Source organism: Pleurodeles waltl, chromosome 4_1 (genome assembly GCF_031143425.1).
Source record: "Pleurodeles waltl isolate 20211129_DDA chromosome 4_1, aPleWal1.hap1.20221129, whole genome shotgun sequence".
Lineage (NCBI taxonomy): Eukaryota > Metazoa > Chordata > Amphibia > Caudata > Salamandridae > Pleurodeles > Pleurodeles waltl.
The window spans coordinates 313,169,686-313,190,203 of NC_090442.1; the positions used below are offsets into that span (position 1 = coordinate 313,169,686).

Genomic DNA, 20,518 nt, shown 5'->3' on the forward strand with positions numbered 1-20,518 from the left:
AATAGCAACTTGTCAGTTTGAATATTTTGTGTACGAGTTTCCAGTGGGGAATTTTCTTTTTTGAAAGTTGTCTTTAGTTGGTTTATTGGGAATTCCATACCTGTCACAAGTAAGTTGAAATATGAGCCTCTAGTATGTCCTGGCTACTGTAGAAACCAGTAGAGAAGTTAAGCACTGAAATATGTAGATATAGTATATCTGCTGATATTGCTGATATGCCTTTCAATGCATAATTTCAGACTTGCTGCATAATTGGGTGCTGCAGAAAAGTCACTGCATTCTTCACAGTAATTTACGGCTACAAGTGTTCTCCTTCAGCATGAAGGATTTTTCAATAGTGGCCTAAAGTAGATAAGAGGTATCCAGAGAATATATAGACCTCTTGGAAAACAAATACTCAGAACACAACCAGATTAGGTCAGAGATTGAAGCCATCATCTCTCCCAAGGAAGAAGTCGGCGTGTCGCACACAGAGAACTGACTATCCGAGCAAAAGTGTTCTGTAATGTTAATGCTACATGAGAAATCGTGGTGCCTTATTGTTTACAAGCTTAACCATGACCAGCCAAACTCAGGATGGAGTGAATGCCTATACTTGGCTAAATAAAAATACACATACCTAGTAACTTAATAAAAGTATTTTAGCAAACTGTACAGACCCAAGTAAAAACCTGCATCGTGTACAGAGATGTTGCATAGTAAGTTTTCAAACCACCTTTCTGCCTCTTCGGAGGATCACGGAGGATCATCAGCCGATCATCTAAAAGTGCAATATATGGTTTTGCTATCTATGCTGAAGGAGCAGATGCTCTTCATAGTTGGTGCCTGGTGAGGATTCACAAAAACATATATCTTGGTGTCCTGAACAACCTTATGGCAAACCTTTTTGGGGTCAGAAGCATCACCTGCTTAATATACACCGTCCTAACACTGGAACACACATTTACACTGTCTAAATCCCATACCCCACTCTCAGGAATGTTCTTGCAAGACGACTAAAAGCAAAATCGTGCTTCTATTTTGTAGGATTTCAATCTCTCCGATTCCTCAGATAATCCCTGTTTTTACTGTCTCTCAGCAGTTGACAATTGAAAGAGCAACAACTTCCTGAAAATACAAGAGAAGTAATTCTTCTAGGGATGGCACCCGTTCTCTGGTCCTTTCACCGGTAACCAGCAGCACTGAGCCAATCCCCACCCAGTAAATGATGTTGGAAACCTGGGTGTCTGGTTGGATCAAAGCATTACCTTATCCACTCAAGTCAATAAACTTTCTGCCAGTTGTCACCAGCTTCGTTTGCTTAAAAAAACCATGTCCATTCCTACCTTTAACAGCCAAACGCTTCAATGTCCAATCCTGATTTTATCAAGTTTTGACTACTGAAACACACTTAACTGGGTCGCCCTCACAAATCATTGCCCTACATTCAACAAATTTAAAACTCTGCAATTCACCTCGTCAATCTACCTCATACATTTTTGCATTTCCACTTTCAGGATTTCTTTTCACTGGCTATCCATCCCAACCTGCATTCTTTTCAAAATCCTTTACATTGCGCATTGTCCAGTTCATGGACCTGTGATTTTCTATCTTCACAATAAGTTGACTCTCTATAGATCCCCGAGGCTTCCCACTCTTCAGCTCTAAGTTCCTTGGATACTCTGTCAAACTGTCACAATCTGTGTAACCTGATTTCATCAATATCAGCATGGTTTACCTAAAACAATATAAAGTGGTTTAAAAATAAAGAGCAATTGGCGTTGTGCCTTCTCCTAACACCCAAACACTAGAGTTCGGTACCTACATCTATTCGGTTAATCTCTCTCTCATGAAAAGCCATCAAGACCTGGCTTTTCTCACACGATCTCTAATACCCCATCTTCTCTTCTTCTGCATACAACTTAAGCATCTCTTTAGCAGAAGGGCACCATTAAAGGTACCCACTCGCACTCTATAAATGCCTTTAGATTAGATTAGGTTTTTTTCACACAAGCCCTTTTTGTATCCTGTCACTCATAGTTAGCTATGAAGGTAAACATATATTTGTTCAGCTCATACTTTTTCTTTTGAATTCTTGCATTTAGCGTTCCTTGTTTCTGTGCTGTTTGGGCTGCAAGAGACTTTTGATACATAAATAAGTAGGTGCACGCAGACCTAAATTGTCTGCAGGCTCAGTTGGTGAGTGCATCTACTCATGGGATCCGTGTCTAACCCCATTGTCAAATGTTCAAATCCGAGTAGAGGCACTCAGCAGTTCACCCTTCCTAGGTCGACAAAATGTGTAACATTGAGTTAGATGATAATAAATATCTGTTATTTCAGCACCAAGAGGCCCTTTAGCACCAAGAGACCCTTCAGAGTGAACGTGCGTGTCACAAATACACTTGTTATGTTTATGTTATAATGTTAAATTTCAATGAGGTTGAGAGGATACACATTTTGTTTTTGGCTATACCTCAAACAAATTCTGCCTCATGCATTAGGGATATGAATGTAATATTACTGTGTCTCCTGGAACATATACTGTTCACATCAATGTTGCTGAAAATAAATATGCCTTGATAAATTATCTTGTTGATGTAATATATTCTACTACATCTGATGAGTTCCGTATTTTATCATTTAGCCAATAAAGCATAACATGTTTCTACCAAAAGACAATATAACATTACATTTATATCGTAGATGTGGGAGTGGAGGCACAGATTCAATGTCACAACAGTCATGATCCATGGATCTCTCCTTGACATTGAAACAGAAGTGATTTTGCAGTGTCCAGTAGTACGTACATATATTACATTTAAATACATGTAAATACATTAATGTGCATGTGTGTGCACTTATATGCACATGAATGCACACACTTGCACAACAGAGCAATACATGGCAATGGTAATAAACTATTGCACGTTTAAATGTGTGAGATGCTTTCGGAATATGACAGGGGCCACGTCACTACACCACCCTTAGCAGGCAGCAATATAGCGTCAAGTTGTGTTCCTTAGGTTACAAAAAGTAGCAATATAGCATTCATTTGTGTACCTTACATTACACAAGCAGCAATATAGTACATAAGTCGTCAATCTACTATAAATACTTCAATTCCAATATACATATATCTACAATAGTATAAATACTTTACCTGGGAGATTATTCACATGTGCAAAATAAAATATACATAATGCAGCATTGTGCGCTACTCATTTTCATATTCTTGGCAGGAAGTGAGTTACTGTCATGGCCGGGGAGATCTTGATTCCTTTTTTCACTCTGCCATATTTGCTCAATCCTACATAGGCTCCTCGGTATGTGGTGGATTCATATGCATTATAGTTGTTTGACAGTAAAATCTCGTTAAATTTGCATTCATCTTGAAAATATTCCTGAAAAAGAAATAGATTGATTTTTATGCTGGAAAAAGGGGTAGAAATGAATAACCATAAAATGTCTGTTTTTGCACCAAAAAGAGAGACATGATAAACAGAAGGTCAAATCTATGAGGATAGTGGGTCACAATCGGATTCTAATTCTACTGTGAATTAATTCATGAATCCACATACTGCAGCCTGCACTTTTGACAAATTACTCATCATGCAAAACTAGTGCAAATATCCCTTTGAACAAACCCACCACACTCAATTTGTCTTCTTTTTTTGTCAAATTTCTTTACCTCAGTTATGGAATCTCTCCTCTTTAGAATAGATGTCCAGGTGTCCAGAGTTTTATGTAGCAGATCCGTAGGTAAGTAATGTTCTAATGTCTCTGGTGGCAGAGGTGACAGTCCACCTTTAAAGTATTAGCATGCCACTAGTTTCCTTCGCAAGACTGTAGTCATGTAAATTCCCTTGATTGTTATGTGGGACCAGAGCTGTCTTTGGATGGTGGAGATTGTGTATGAGCAGGACAGGGATAGAATATGAAGTAAAAGAAAATTTAATGTGTCCTTGTTCGGCCTTTGTTGGGCCAGACTTCCACTTCTCTCTCCCATCCTAGATTCAAGGCTGATTTAGATTCTTGTAGGATTGAGTTTGAGTGTGTCGCTTCTTGGGCACTGCTGCCAGAAGCCATTCTAATCTCTAGTTTCCTGGTTTCCTTTTGCATTGAGGGTACACATTTTGGAGGGTTCTGATTTAGACGAGTACTTGCTGGGCAACCTTACACAAAATAAGTCCAACACCTAAACTTCCACAGGTTGGGTAAGATATATGTCTTATAAATGCTTCTATGAGCTTATAGAATGGATTAACCACAACTTGGTAATTCCCTAAAAGATGTCGGCCATCTTATAACTATTTCAGAATTATTTACCATAGCTCAAGCTGACTTGTACCAGATCTGTGCCAGTGAGTTGTGCAGAAACTATCCAGTATTTTCACAGACCGTCTTTCTTGAAATCTGAATACTAATGAAGATATGATCACAGATCTTGGAAGCAGACACAGAGTTGTGGTAGAATCAAACTTTCGAAGAGGGATGGACGTTCTTATCATTTTCCTGAGTAGTAGGACATCTCCAGGTTCCTCATTTCTTCCCTTTCAAAGTATCTACTAGCATAAAAATCAATATAAAATTCTGTCGTTCGTTTGCTTAAGACACTTCTAATACCAGGTTTTGCATAAGCTAAAACTATTTAGGCTATAGACAATATGGCCCATATTTATACTTTTTGACGCAAAACTGCGCCAACGCAGTTTTGCGTCAAAAAAATTAGCGCCGGCTAACGCCATTCTGAAGCGCCATGCGGGCGCCGTATTTATTGAATGACGTTAGCCGGCGTTAGCCGCCGGCGCTGTCTGGTGTGCGTTAAAAAAAACGACGTACACCAGGCAGCGCCAGCGTAGGGGGAAAATGGCATATGGGCGTCCACAAATGGTGCAAGTCAGGCTGAGGCAAAAAAATCGCCACAACCCGATTTGCGCCATTTTTTTACGACGCCCATCCCCCATTGAAATGACTCCTGTCTTAGCAAAGACAGGAGTCATGCCCCCTTGCCCAATGGCCATGCCCAGGGGACTTCTGTCCCCTGGGCATGGTCATTGAGCATAGTGGCATGTAGGGGGGCACAAATCAGGCCCCCCTATGCCACAAAAAAAAATAAAAAAAATACTTACCTGGACTTACCTTAATGTCCCTGGGGTGGGTCCCTCCATCCTTGGGTGTCCTCCTGGGGTGGGCAAGGGTGGCAGGGGGTGTCCCTGGGGGCAGGGGAGGGCACCTCTGGGCTCATTCTGAGCCCACAGGTCCCTTAACGCCTGCCCTGACCCAGGCGCTAAAATCCGGCGCAAATGCGGGTTTTTTAGTACCGCCCAATCCCGGGCGTCATTTTTGCCCGGGAGTATAAATACGACGCATATGCATCGCAGTCATTTTTTAAGACGGGAACGCCTACCTTGCATATCATTAACGCAAGGAAGGTGTTCAAGCAAAAAATTGACGCTAACTCCATGAACTTTGGCGCTAGACGCGTCTAACGCCAAAGTATAAATATGGAGTTAGTTTTGCGTCGAATTTGCGTCGAAAAAATCGACGCAAATTCGGCGCAAACGGAGTATAAATATGCCCCTATATACCTCATAGTCTAAACTAACGCTTTACATTTCTCCGAACAAAGATGGAGAATACAGGGACCCTGGACCTTGCACCAGTCATATAAAACAAAGATCAACCCTACACATTTATTCTCACTTAAATCTTGCTTTCCATAAAAATAAACTACATTGACATTCACAATTTTTCTCATAAAATTACATTCATCGATATTTAAAGTTTCAATTCATTCCATTCACACATCATCCTTACCCTATGCTCCCTAATTGTTTAACATCTATCATAATACTGTTTGTTCAATCCAGTTAATGGTGCACTTGTGAGGTGTTGTTTAAAAACATCAGCACTGCGTTTCAGTGGATTCATATTGTTTACATCCACATTTAATTAGCACACACAAAATGTACTCTTCTCCTTACGGTTATGATAAAATGAATATACTGGGGAGGGGAGAGCCAATGCATTTAGAGTCTCGAGGTACACGTTTTAATTTTATTGTTATAATCTTTTTTTTAGTAATCATTTTTTTGCTTCCTCTACCGATTCATATATTCATACTTACCACATTCACTTTCACTATTTAAAATGTTTCATACAAAAGTAGAGCACATCACTTCTAACTATATGTAATTAGATTTACTGTTGACTCTTATAATCCTGTCAAAATCCATCTGAGAGGACCGGGGGGAAAGCAGGAGTTGCAGAGCCCTTTTGTAGAGATAAAGGCCTTTCCTCCTGATGCCCCAGAGCCCAAATGAGTGTAGATAGGCCTGGCCAAAATTAAAATTATGGCTGCACAATTCACATAGTTTTGGGTATTTCCATTTATACTGGTTGCATGAAATTCCTGAAATTTTGCCAATACACCACTTTGCACAATTATGTGCCATTCATTGTTACAATTGACAGCGCATGGCACCATACCACAGGAGAACAGCAGAGCCCATGTCGTTTGTGATGCTTTCAGTTAAATGTTTCCTTGTACAGAGATACATTTCTGGCATTATTGCCATACGTCTGCTGCTGAAATGGCTTTATGTCTGGATTAATCCAGACTTGGAATTTAACAGGTTATTTTTGAGAGATTGCCTATGACTGTATTACTTAACAAGGATCCTGTTATGTCGTGGAACTTGTGGGATCTGGTTTAGCAGAAAATATAAGATTTCAAGAGGGGGATTTGCAAGGGACCCCTCCCTTTTTCATGTTCCTGGTCTTTTCCTATCATGTGGGCAAAAGGAATTCAATAAAGAGACTTGGTGACATCCTGCAGAGAAAACGTGTACATCACCTGTGGGGGCGCGGGAATGCTGTTGAGCTGCAAAACAGCCGAATGACTCTAACTGGTCACATTCGCATTCAGTGTACACCTGTCAGCCGTTGATGCCCTTATGAGAGAGTTTGCGAAACTGTTAGAATGAATTGGATGTCTCAAGGGTCGCATGGTTCACCTTCATGTAGATGAATGTATTCAACCTGTCTCACTTTTTCATTGCCGAGTGGCATTCCACCTTCGCCTGAAGAAGAACTAGAAAACTATAGGCGGCAGACATCATCGAGAAGGTTGAGGGTCCAATTCCCTGGGTGTTGCCTCTAGTGCTTGAGAGGAAAGCCAAGCAGCCCGAGGAGGTTCGGATCTGTGTGGAGATGTGCCTCCCCAACATGGTGATATGGCGAGAAAGGCACCTAACACCCGCTGTTGACGACCTGGTGGTGGAAGTGAGCAGATACAGGTGGTTCTCAAAAGTGGACCTCTGAGCAGGGTACCACCAGCTAATGCTGGCACCAGAAACAAGGACAATCACAACATTCTACACTCATGTGGATTTAAGAAGATAAAAGCACCTTTGTTTTGGGGTGTACAGTGCTGCAGAAGTGTTCCAGGAGACCATTCAGGGGGGTCGCGGTGGGGCTTCCTTGCGTCATCACTGCCAGCAATGACATCCTTATGCGCGCCTCATCACTAGAAGAACATCTTGTAAGACTACGAGTGACATTTCAGCACCTTATGGACAGGGGACTTAAGCTCCACAAGGAAAAGTGTGCTTTTCTTCAAAAAGAGATCAGTTTTTCCTGATACCGCTTCTTGGAGAGTGGAGTCATGCCTGATCCAGCCAAAGTAAGAGACATCCAGTCAGCCCCCACTCCAGTCAATGTCACAGGCATCCGAAGTTTCTTGGGATGGTAACCTACTGTAGCTGTTTGATTTCAAACCTCATGGCCTTTACAGCCCCCCTTTGTGAACTGACAAAAGCCAAAACCTCGTGGAAGTGAGGACCATCTCAAGAAGACACCTTCTGAGCCACCAAACAGGCTCTCTCGGAGGACACCATGCTAGAATATTTTGACCCACAACATGAGTCTGAATTGTCAGTTGACACGAGTCCCACAGTCCTCGGAGCGGTGCTATCTCAGAGACAGGATAATGGAGAGGGGACTTCTATATCTTATGCTAGCCAGGTTCTGACCGAAACTGAACAGCAATACTCCCACATTGAGAAAGAGGCTTTCGCAATACATAGGGGATGTTGTCACTTCCTCCTGTATCTCTACAGTATAGACACCATTTCACAATTCACACTGACCATAAGCCACTTCCACTATTCACTGGTTCTTCCTCAAAGCTGCCACCAACAATCGATAAGTGGATTATTCAGTTGTAAGAATATGACTTCTCTGTGGTCTACCGCTCAGGAACCCAAAAACTGGGAGACTCTGTCCCGGCATGAAAGACCTCATATGGTCTGAGAAGAATCCAAAGCCTAAGAAGTGGAGGAGTATGTAAGACTAGTGGTCAAGATCGTAGCCACCACCCATCTCTCTGTCGGAGATTCTAAAAGCAACACAAGAGGATGAGTGTCTTCAGCTGGCCCTGTCTGAAGTAGAATCAGGTAACTGGGACAAGATGAGAAAGAACCTGTCTTTTCGCACCACTGAAGCCTAACAAATTTTGCTGTCTCTGCAACATGTTGACAATTAATTGGCTGCATCACCGGAAGTGTGTTTGTTGCAAAGGCCTTATCTAGTGATCCCCTGACAACTTCAGCAGCGTATGGTGGACCTGGCACACTCCTCTCACCAAGGCATTGTCAAGACAAAAGCCAGACTCCGCTGCAAAGTGTGGTTTCCCAATCTCAACAGCATGGTGAAGAGTACTGTTAGCCAATGGTCTACGTGTCAAGCAGCTGGCTCTGCTGAGTCACCAGCCCCCATCATTACTCCAGCCATCACTCCCATCACATGGCATTCAGCCAGCGCATATTTGGCAGCCTTCCTGATGACAGACATGTTGGTGGTGATTGATGACTTCTCCAAAAATACCCAGAGGTGGAGATTGTAGAATCCCTGACCACCACTAGATCATCCCTCGATTGGCCTCCTCTGGGAAATCTGGATGGACAACAGACTTAATTTCTCCAGTCAGGAGTTTGTCGAATACCTGAAATCCAGAGGCATCCACCACCGGAAGACCAGGTGGCCCCAAGCAAATACAGAGGTGCAACAACTATCAACAAGGTACTTCTCATTGCGCTGGTTGACGCTCAAAATTTAGACTGTGCTCTATATGTTTTCCTACGGGAGTACAGGCTCACTCCCCACACCACAGTAGTCACTCCCAACAAGAGGTACCTAAACCTCCAACTCATGGATACTATACCCCATTTGAACATGCCTTTTGCTATTCAGAAGGAAGTGTCTGACGCCCTGAGTCGATGAAATGAAACAAATGACCTGATGTCCACCAAGCAAAGAGTACACCTTGAAAAGCTGAGAATCGGGGATGTCGTTTCAACACCCAGGGAGCAAACTTTGCTTACCGTTTGAACCACATCCACTGAAGATCGCCAGGGTACGAGGGGCAATCATCACTGCCACCAGAGTTGAGGAGACAATTACCCAAAACATTGTTTACTTTAAGAATCACCAGCTCTCCATCTCCAGAGCAGGCGACCATTCGCCATCCCAATAGGAAAAGAATCCCAAGCAGGACATTGACTGCCCTGAGGAGTTGCCCCAGGCCTACGCCAATCTGCCTGGAAGTCTGCAAAGAGATCCCAATGTAGCTGAACAAGGAAAACCACCACAAACGTTGGGTGAACAAGACATCAACTCCAGTTCTGCAGAATGACAGCCCCAAAATTACACTCTCAGCCAATGCAAAGGAGACACCAGATACAATCTGAGGCCACACGCAGATATCCCCTAGAAACTGTAGGATTATTTTCTACACTAGACCAACACCATCAGTGGATATGCCTGAGTGCACTTGTGTGCTGATGTCACTTTGAGTTTTTGTCTTTGTCTATACTCTTCTTTGTCTCATTTGTGTTTTTCTTTTTCTTTTTGTTTCTTCCTTTTCATGTTATGTTCTTTTTGTCCCGCTGTCCTACGTCTTATTTCCTTCACTGTGACCATGGGGATTCTTATATTTTCCTTTTTCTATCCTGTGGGGAGGGATCTTATGTTGTGGGACTTGTGGGATCTGGTTTAGCCCACAGTATCAGATTTCATCTGATCATCATTATCCATCATTATCTTTTAATAATATTTAGGCTATGCCTGTTACATCACGTTTTGGCTGTTCCTAAAGTATGGTCCATGGTTATAGACCTTGATCCCTGCAAATCTGATATGTATTCAACCCAGGATAGTCTGCATTTAACTTTTGATTGTTGTTCTGATTTACATCGTAAACTTATTTAACCTCTCCTCAAGGACATTCATTTTACCCAGGCAAGACCTGCTCTTATCTTTTTACAAATATTTTCTTCTGAATGCTCAAGTTCTCATATTGAAGGTTTTCTAAAGGACTCATTAAAGAATAGATCAGGCTTGGGAGATTAAGGGTAAATTTACCGTTTTCTGTCAAGGTTGCACTACTTTTTGCACCTTATCCATGATGCAAATACTTACAAAGCCATGCAAGGTGCTATTCGTGCCGCCTTGCTTGGTTTTCTAAATAAAAATGTAATGCAAAGAAGCTGCCTGCACTGCATTGCATTACATTTCATTCTGAGAGGAATTCCATGGGTGGAACATGGACCTTCGATGCATCCACCACTGGATCTCACCCAATCCCAGATTTACAAAGGTTTATAAACCTGGGATTGCATGAAATTGCTATGCCTCCCAGAAGATGGATAAGGAGGAGCAAAATCCTTTTTTCTCCATGTCATTTCCTCTTTCTATGTGTGCTGCACTTTGCAGCACACATAGAAAGAGGAAAATACCTCAAGAGATTATGTGCAGGAAGGTATCCCTTCCTGCAAAAAAAACATTCTCCTTGGAATGCAGCCACCATTACACCATGATGCAAGAGTGCCAGCGTTGGTGCTAGGCTGCCTGAAGTGCACCAGCGATATGAGAGAGCAGAAGTATGCCATACCTTAGCAGATATGGTGCATTTCTGTTCTCTCCCTCTCACACAAAGAAGCACAGCAAGGCCCATATTTATACATTTTCATACCGGCAGCTAGCACCATTCCAAGACACCGGCCGGGTGTCTTATTTATGGAATGGCGCAATATGGGGCAAAGGGTAGGCTAACGTCATGGAAAATGATGTTAGCCAGGTGGGTGTGGCGGTATGGGAGAAGGGGGTTTTTCACCCAAAAAATTACGTTAGGCTAGTTAGGATAAAAAAGATGACTCTAACCAGCCAAGCGTCATTTCTTGATGCTAAACCTACTATACCACATGACTCTTGTCTTACAAAAGACAGGAGTCATGCCCACCACCACAATGGCCAGCACAGGGGACAAGGGTCCCCTGGGCATTGCCATTGTACCCTGTGCCATGTATATGGCACTTAAAAAAAAAACAAGAATACTTACCTCTACTTACCTCTACTTACCTCTACTTACCTGGGATGGGGTCCCCCATCCTCTGCTGTCTCTCTGGTGTGGGTGGGGGTATCCCTTGGGCCTGGGGAGGGCACCTGTGGACTCATTCCATGGTGTTCCACCATGGAAATGGGCCCACAGGTCCCATAACACCTGCCCTGACCCAGGTGTAAAATAATGGTGCTAAGCAATTATTTAGGCCCACCTCCCTCCCGTGCACCATGTTTGTATGCGAGGATAAATAAGGTGCTAGGGCCTTAGAGTCATTTTGTGCCCGGGAACGCCTACCTTCCATCTCATTGACGCAAGGTAGTTTCCCGCTAGCAAATAAATACTTTAACTCCAAAACTTTGGTGTTAGATGGGTCTAGCACCAAAGTATACATTTGGAGTTAGGTTTGTGCCGAATTTGCGTAAAAATAAATGATGCAAATCCGGCGCAAAGCAAGTATAAATCTGGGCTCAAGTTTTCTTGCTGCACTGCATTGTGCGAAAGGTTAGTAAATCTGGCTCTAATTGTTTTTAGTCATCCCTTTTATGTGAGGATTGACTGAGGCTTTAATTTTTTTTGTAGCTTTATGTAACTATGTTTTTGTTGTTTATTCTGTATTTGTTAGGGATGTATGTTTTCATATTGTATACTGTTTTATGAAACTTGTTTTCCACAATATACATATTTGACTGACTGATACGAGGTCGCAGTTCATTTTAATAAAGGATTTGCATTTTACATAATTATGTGGATTTTTGTGTAGTTTTACTGATATTTTGCATAATTACGAGTAAGTAAATTACACAAATTTCAATGAGCTAAATATTTTCAGCACTTCATTCTCACTGGTAGCACAGAACAAGCAGTCCATGAGGAGGCAAGCACAAGGCGTGCATAAGTTCATAACTCAAAATACTCACAGTGACTCCAATGAGTTGATTTTCCAGTCCAGAAGTTCGCATAATTAAGTGCAAATACATGCAAACTCAAGACACTAAGGGGGTCATTCTGACCTTGGCGGTCCATGACCGCCATGGCGGAGTGCGGCGGAAGCACCGCCAACAGGCTGGCGGTGCTTCCTGGGCGATTCTGACCGCAGCGGTAAAGCCGCGGTCGGAAAAAGGGAGCCGGCGGTTTACCGCCGGTTTCCCACTGGCCCAGGGAACCCGCCATGGCGGCGCTGCTTGCAGCACCGCCATGGGGATTCCGACCACCTTCCCGCCAGCCTTTTTCTGGCGGTGTCCACAGCCAGAACCAGGATGGCGGGAACGGGTGCCGTGGGGCCCCTGGGGGCCCCTGCACTGCCCATGCCCCTGGCATGGGCAGTGCAGGGGCCCCCTAACAGGGCCCCACAAAGATTTTCACTGTCTGCTTAGCAGACAGTGAAAATCGCGACGGGTGCCACTGCACCCGTCGCACCCCTTCAACTCCGCCGGCTCCATTCCGAGCCGGCTTCATTGTTGAAGGGGCTGTCCCGCTGGGCCGGTCGGCGGTCTTCTGGCGGTCGCCCGCCGGCCCAGCGGGAAAGCCGGGAATGGCCGCCGCGGTCTTTGGACCGCGGTGCGGTCTTTCGGTGGGAATCGCTTGGCGGGCGGCGACCGCCGACCGCCGCGGTCAGAATGACCGCCTAAATCACAAGACTAGTGCCATAGATTGAAACAGGACTGTGTTTCCTTCCAGGTCCTCTGTCCCCTCTCTTTCTGCCCACGCTAAACTCTGCATCCCTGGCGGATTTCAGGATGTGACCCCAAGTGCACTCCACACTAGTGGTGTGCATTAAAGTCTAGCTTTGGCCAACTCATACAAGTTTCCTAAGGGCCTGCTGCCATGCTCTAGTCTTACCCAACTGCAACCTTCAGACGTATCTGGTAGTTGGGGGAGTCTACCTGATGCTCAACAACAATCAGCTCGGACAGAACAGAAACACACTGAGGCAGTCTCACAAGGCGACTGCTTCCCGGTGCACTGGCTGTTTCACAGCAAAGAAAAAAGGCCCTCAGGCAAAAAATGTGGAAAAATGAAAATAAACACTTGCAGGCAGCCCAATGGTCTGCCAAGTCAAAAAATGCTGTAGCCTCCTCACTCCCAGTGAAGACCACCTCCCAAATTTAGAGATGCCCACTAGGCAGACAGGGATTTCCCATTGTTCAGTGGAAGTGCTGATGTTCTGGACTGAACTAAGCAGCTGCTATTCTTGCTGTGCCCACTTAGCAAAATGTTTTGTTTTTAAGAAACAAATTCCCTAAGTGAGCCTTTCTTGTGAAAAGAAAAAAAAACAAAGGCCTTGACAAGAGGGTAGTAGTTTAGTCCATGTATTCTAGTGCCATGGTTTAATTTACTTGACTTTGACTTACATGCAGCACATGGAAGACCCAGACTATTCACCATGATCCGGCAACCTAGTGGCAGATGGACCACCAGGTCAGCGATTAAAGCTGTCAGAGCTGTCTGAGGCTCCATCTATGCAAACCTGATGCTTCCACCACTTCCTAAGGGGCAAGGATACTGTGTTTGGTGAAATGCCAACATATTTATGGGAATGTACATTTCTGCCAAACTCTAAGTAATCCACTAAGTCCTTAACACACAACAAACTTGACTGACAGGGATATGACATCCAACCCCGGTAAAATGAACCTTCAGAATTACATCCTGGGAAGGAACCAGTCAGGAGGAATCACTGTTTGTTTGCCTGAAACAGGAATGTGCAGGAAATAATGTTCTTCTGGAACTACTTTTGCTGACACTATCATCAACCAGTGTTTGACTTCACACTTGTTACATTGTGCTTCACCCTGGAGCTCTTAGCTCTCACTTTTCGATTAGCAATTTCCACAGACAAAATACTTTCCAGAACATGGTTACTGGTTAAAAGGCAATATAGCATGCTAGCATAGTGTTCAGGGCCGAATTACCATTGAGGGTTTAATCCCAGTAACATATATGCTGACCAACAAGTACAATCCATCAAGGTTTTCCAGCTGACCAACAAGCACACTAGTAAGGTATAGTGAAATCATTTTTATGTAAATGTGTTCCATGACTATTCATTGCACATATCATAAAAACCTGAATTAATGTTACCAATTGTTGGGCAGACAGGGCCACTCATATTTACAGACAGAGGAACTTTACCTGTTCCCCTATCTGCCAGTCATTTTAAGTATCCTTTAGAGTGCTTGTGTTGTATTGTCTGGTAGAATATTTTCACTGTAGAGGTGCGTTATTGTATGTTAGAATATTTTCACTGTACTGCTTTTTAACCCATTTTCATATTTTTAGGTCTTGTCTACAAACAGCATTAGCTGTATGTTGGCCAGACCTATTGTTTCCAGTACACTACACGTACTTAGAGTGAACTTTTGCCCAATCGCTTGTTCTTGACTTGATGATAAAGATGCCTGTGTCATTTCCCTGCTGCTGAGTCAATGACTCTCCTCACTAATATTGTGTTTTCTGCACTCTGAAGCATTTAAGTCCCACAGTGTTCTGACTGGAGGAGGTGTCAGATGTCAGACTTTGCTTTGCAGTACATTGGGTGTGCAATTTGTTGTCCCTCTCTGTACCATAAATGAATGACAGTTTGGCTATCTGGCCCTTCTTTCCTGCAAAGAACAACATTCCTAGGCTGAAGCAGCATACTCTCTTTCCTAATTAGCTGTACCTGTTCCCTACTTCTGCAGCTTGTTTTTCAGCTCCTTGCAGAAGCAGAATGTGGAGAAGCATTTAATTCCACCCTGCATGTAACCAAAACACTACAAAGCTGGAAACTGTTTTGTTTGTAGACAGCCATATGGGATAGCAGGCCCTATTCTCAAGGTGCACTTTGTAGTAAATTTTATAGCATTAATATATTACTACAAATTTACTACAAATTGCTATTCACAAACTACAATCTAAGGCTTAAGCCTGCGTCTGCCTATGTTTTTATGTGTGGAGATCTCCACCCTAACTATGTGTACTATAACACCATGCATGGCAACTCACAAATGCTGCAACACCCTCCCATAGAGTATAATTAGGAAGGGACTTAAAATAAAACCTGACAGAAAATAATGTTAGGTTAAATTAAATTAAATTAAATTAAATTGTTAAAAATATAAATGATTATAATTGAATGTCACCAAAATCTAAACATAATTTTTTTAAATTTAATTTTCACATTTGTAATGACCTTTTTAAAAATTTAAAAATGAATGTTACATAATTGTTATTAACATTAATTAGATTGTTTAGTTAATTCTATACATCACTTTTAGTGATCATTGATACATAACAACGTTTTTTTTATTTAGGTGGGAATTGTTTTAATTTAAACTTTAGAAAAATTACTGCAATTAAATATATCCAAATTAATTACATTTTAAATGCAAAATACCAATGTGTAGCATTTTTTCATTTGTTCTACATTTCAAATAAAATCATAAAATCATTAGTTAAAATAAACATATACAAATAATTTACATGAATATTTAATAGAAACATATGTTTATTATTTTTTAAGCTCAATAAACATTTTTACTTTTTCCTATAGTTTGCAATGTGGAGACTCCTCAGTAGAGGTTGCGACAAACAGCCTGACATGCACACTTTGAACTTCTCTAACCCAGCTGTCATAAAACAGCTGGGTTAGAGAAAGCCCAGGCCTTCAGCACTCTTGTGAGCAGTGAAAGAGGCTGCTCCCTTCAGTCCTGAAGCTTCTCTCACGCTGTTTAACAGCATGAGAGCAGCACCAGGATTGGTTACTGCAGTTTCCACATTGGAGCTTTCAGGAGAGACGGACGACAAGAGGAGAGGAGAGTAAGACGCCTTTAGGTAAGTTTAGGTAAGCCCCTGCTGTATAAGTAAGCCTCCACTACTTTCAGATAGCAACCCTTTGGAATGCTCCTTCTTTAAACTTAAGCCACACCAACCTGTCACGTTTTGGAAAACTCCTCAAGACATTGTTGTTTACATCAAAGGTGAGTCATGTTTTTAGTGCACTCTTTCAGTGCCAGGACTTCTTCAGGTAATTGCATACTCTAGAAATACTTAAAATAAAATACAACAAATACCTATGCCTTAAATGCTGAATGTATTAGCGCATTTGTTTGTATGACAATTGTTCTTATTTTTTATTGGTGATTTGAGCTCTGTATTCCTACTTTTGTTGTTTCATGGTGTGAAAATGGAACATCCTAGACACCTTACTTAAGAACTCACATTGCCTGTCAATTTGTGGTGCAACGTGTGGAATTGTCCTGCTGTGGGTATGCCCAGATTATAGGTACTAAGACAAGCACATGTTCACAGATGTCAAAGTTGTCATCTCTCTATATATATGCACAGTCTTACTTTCTTTTACTTTGGCACTCACAGTAAAGACTGATCTAGAAGTTGAAAACATGATGTGGCCGCTAACTGCAACTTACACAGACATCTTACAATCAATATTTACAACAACCAAACACTTATGGTCCAGGCTAATAGCAACAATCTTGTGCTATTTCTGATTACTTCTACAAGCGGCTCAGGGTGAAAAACAAAATCATGTCCTCACTATCCCCAGATCCTAACAACTTCACCACTGAGAACCACCATGCAAAAAAACACACTGTGGGTGACTGGTGTCTTAAATAGTAGAAGAAATCGACCAGCTTGATTGCACTACCTTAGACAGTGGTAAATGGCTGGCTGTCCCAGGACATTTATAGGCACATGTGGTTTTTGGCTCAAAATATAGTTTCATTTGTGAAATTATTGTTATACCTGCTTTAAGTGCTACCAACGCCTTTGCATTATTGAACATTAACATACACTTTAAACATCCTGCCATTTTGTATTCCATTGCTCTACACTCTGCTGATAGAGTAAGCATAGCGTCGCTTTGAAGTAGGCATAGATATGGGAGTACTAATAATTTATTGAACTCAGATTTCTACCATACAATATTGTATCAATCTTCAAGGTGTTGTCACATTCATCCCATAAGAAGACCTAGGCACCTGGCTGTTAGTTGCTATCACAACCTCCGCTTGCTGCATTGTAGAAAATGTGAAATGGAAATGTGGAATTGAAGTGAATTTAGCATTCTATAGTCCAACAGCTCAGACAGCAAAGCAATATTTTTGCTTCTTCCTAGATCTGTTTACCATTAAACATATATCAGAGTTCCCTGTGCCTCTCAATGTGTTCTTTTCGTCCCACACATTTATTGACATAGTTAAAGTAAACAACTAACCATGACAGACTAAAATATACAAAGCAACATAACACAAATAAAACACAACAGGGCACATCACAGCAAAACATTCCAAACAGAATGTAACACAACAAACACAGTATAACACAACAAAATTACATTGCAGTACTGCAGCACAAAAAAACAAAAAAACACATTGCCAAAACAAATACCACAAAGCAGGTGTGCACAAATCTTCTGTCACACTTCCTGAATCCTGTTTTTAAAATGTGGTGTTTAAAGGTGTTTAAACCGAAGACATAAAATAGTGCCAGTCAAAAATGTTTTGTGACTCAACCCGTAAGGTCCTCCTTCTCCACAGCAGAGACTCAATTATCTATTTGTTGTTCTGCCGCGGTGCAACTTTAAACAGTTTCTGCTCTTCCACTGCAGCTAAACCATAAACATAATCAGGAACTGTCAACTAAATGATCCAGTTTACCACAAAGAGATTAATTATAATCTCTTTGTTCACCTACATTATTCACACCTCAAACTCTAGATCTTGGCAAGATTGCAAGACAACAAGAATGGAACATCCCTAACCTCCTCTTTAGACTGTATTGAAGTTGATTCCGACTCTTAAACCCTTCCCTAAAGGAGTGACCCATCCTTACGTTTCTCACCTCCAAAATACCCCAATAACACTAAATAAAATGCCCAATCCAATCTCAACTCTGGATGCTCACATGATGTCACTCATAGGCTTGAGTATTCCAAGCCCTATTATGGCTTGTCTTATGCAGCACAGCTTTCCTCAGAGACATGCATGTGTTCCATGTGCAACAACACCAAGTCAACAATACCATGAACAATTTACAATTGCCAAATCAAGTTAGATGGAAGAGTAACAAGCATTGGTAAATCCATTAGGTTTCGCCTATGTGATTAATAATAAGCTGTTTTTTGTTGTAAGTTGTAGCTTGGTGAGCAGTTAAAACAATTTGTTAGGAAATAGTGAAAAAAAGCAGCTGCTGTATGTGTGAATTTGCTGCATTAAAAACGAAGGGCTGAACAAACAGGAAGTACTGTACAGCCGAAGTGCACACTGTAGAACTAGAAAGCTAACCTTTGTGGGCATCATGGCTATGGTGTTAAGACCAGGCAAAGTAGTACAAATTACAGTGGAAAGAGAGAAGGCGGGTAGAATTAGGCAAGTTAACAAGTGTGATGTTTCAACTGGAAGAATCACTAGGCAGGAACGTAGCTTCCATTGGTGCACCAGGTGCATATAAAACCAGAGATAAATCTTGCCATTGTTTCTGTGCCTTTCAACAGTGTACGGAATCCACATTTTCTCAAAAGAAGCAGGACATTATTCATTTCGGTGACTGTGAAAAGAAGATCCGCTCTTTGACATGGGACACTTCCTGACACACAGAATGTTTTCCCTTTCATGAACTAAGAAGCTGAAACACATAAAGGTTCGCCATTCCTCATGAGTCAAAGTGGATGGTACAAACCCAATGCATTTCAGAAGAAAATACCCTTCGTCAGAGTTAACTGTGATGCAAGAAAAACCAACAGTAACCAACAAATAATCATACCTTCTATTGTGCAAATTATTATTATCAATCCATGACAAATCACTGTTCATTGTTATAAGATGAACCCTCTGACATGCACATCCAGAGGATGATGTCATAACAAGTAGAACAACTGCGTGTATGAAACAAATACAAAAATTTCAAACAAGTGGCATGGAAAATTTAACTGAATAACTTATCGTCAATTAACTATGACAAAAAAAATATTAATTAACAAATAGATGACATACTCTCGTGTTTATCCATATGCTAAAAACGTACTCTGTGCCACAAACTCCAAAACAGAATGATGCCCAAGATGTGCCTGCTCTAAACACCAGTGTACCGAACAAAAACTAAAAACATTTAAACTGGTATACAAAAAATGCATCATTAACTACAAACTTAACTTACCTGAAATGGTCAGTAAAGCAGAGACGAGTCAATCCATTAGTGAGTACACTGTTAGCGAAAACAAGTGTAGCAGGTGCTTTAAAATGGTAACGAATGATTAATGCGTTTCCCATAACAGTAGGTGAGCTAAGTGGAATAGAAATAAACAAGCTACTCTGATCGTGCCATTCATACGATAAAAATAAATGTGGATAAACAGTGCTTAGTAAAAACACAAAGGTTTTGATTAAATAAACGTTTTGCATGTGGATAAACAGTGCCTAGAAAAAACACAAAAGTTTTGATTAAATAAACCTTTAGCGTAACCAGCAATTATTATGGTATCATAGCTGAAATGATAAAAATGCAACAGGCAATGTGTAAATGGAGAAATTAATTATAAATGCATACGCATGTGTTTACTACATAATTAGCACAGCTTTACAGATGTTCCCATACTTTTAGCTGGTACGTTTAAGTAGCGAAAGTAATGTCCGCTGGAATTCTTAATACATCCACCCATGACCACAAGGAATCTCCAGTGCTCTTAACATAGACTGATTAAATCTGCTGTTTTGAGAAGGGTGCAAAGTACAGAGGACAGACATTTTCATAATGAATATTCTCTTCCCTGAACACATGTCCCATGGACCACAAATAGTCCATCTGCCGCCACGTCCCTTCCGTTGTCTTCGCTTTAATCATGCGTAATGCTCTGTCAAAATCTGCAATTGCTTCCACATTTAAGGAAGAATTTTTATTCATAAATTATAATGACTGAGTAAGAAAGAAATGCCAGCATAGCAGGAAGATTGCAGTGAGGTGAATCCAGCCCCCTCTAACGTGATTTACGTCTGTTGAACAATGAAGCAAATTTGCATTTATGTAATGGCTTGTACCTAACAGGGTCGCTGAAAGCACCGAAATGATATCATAAACGTAAATATGCCTGGAGCCAACAGAAGACATGGGAAGGAGAGTCTGAGGGAAAATGGAAAA

General features: G+C 41.6%; 1 protein-coding gene across 1 annotated transcript in view; it reads right to left on the bottom strand.

Moving 5' to 3' along the window:
• Window positions 1-1,997: 1,997 nt before the first annotated feature.
• FGF6 (fibroblast growth factor 6) overlaps window positions 1,998-20,518 on the bottom strand; it is a 42,409-nt gene continuing 23,888 nt past the window's right edge. Inside the window, exon 3 of the mRNA XM_069228410.1 lies at window positions 1,998-3,383. Within this exon, the coding sequence (XP_069084511.1) occupies window positions 3,207-3,383 (177 nt within the window). The 3' untranslated portion in view covers window positions 1,998-3,206. The remainder of the gene's footprint in view (window positions 3,384-20,518) is intronic.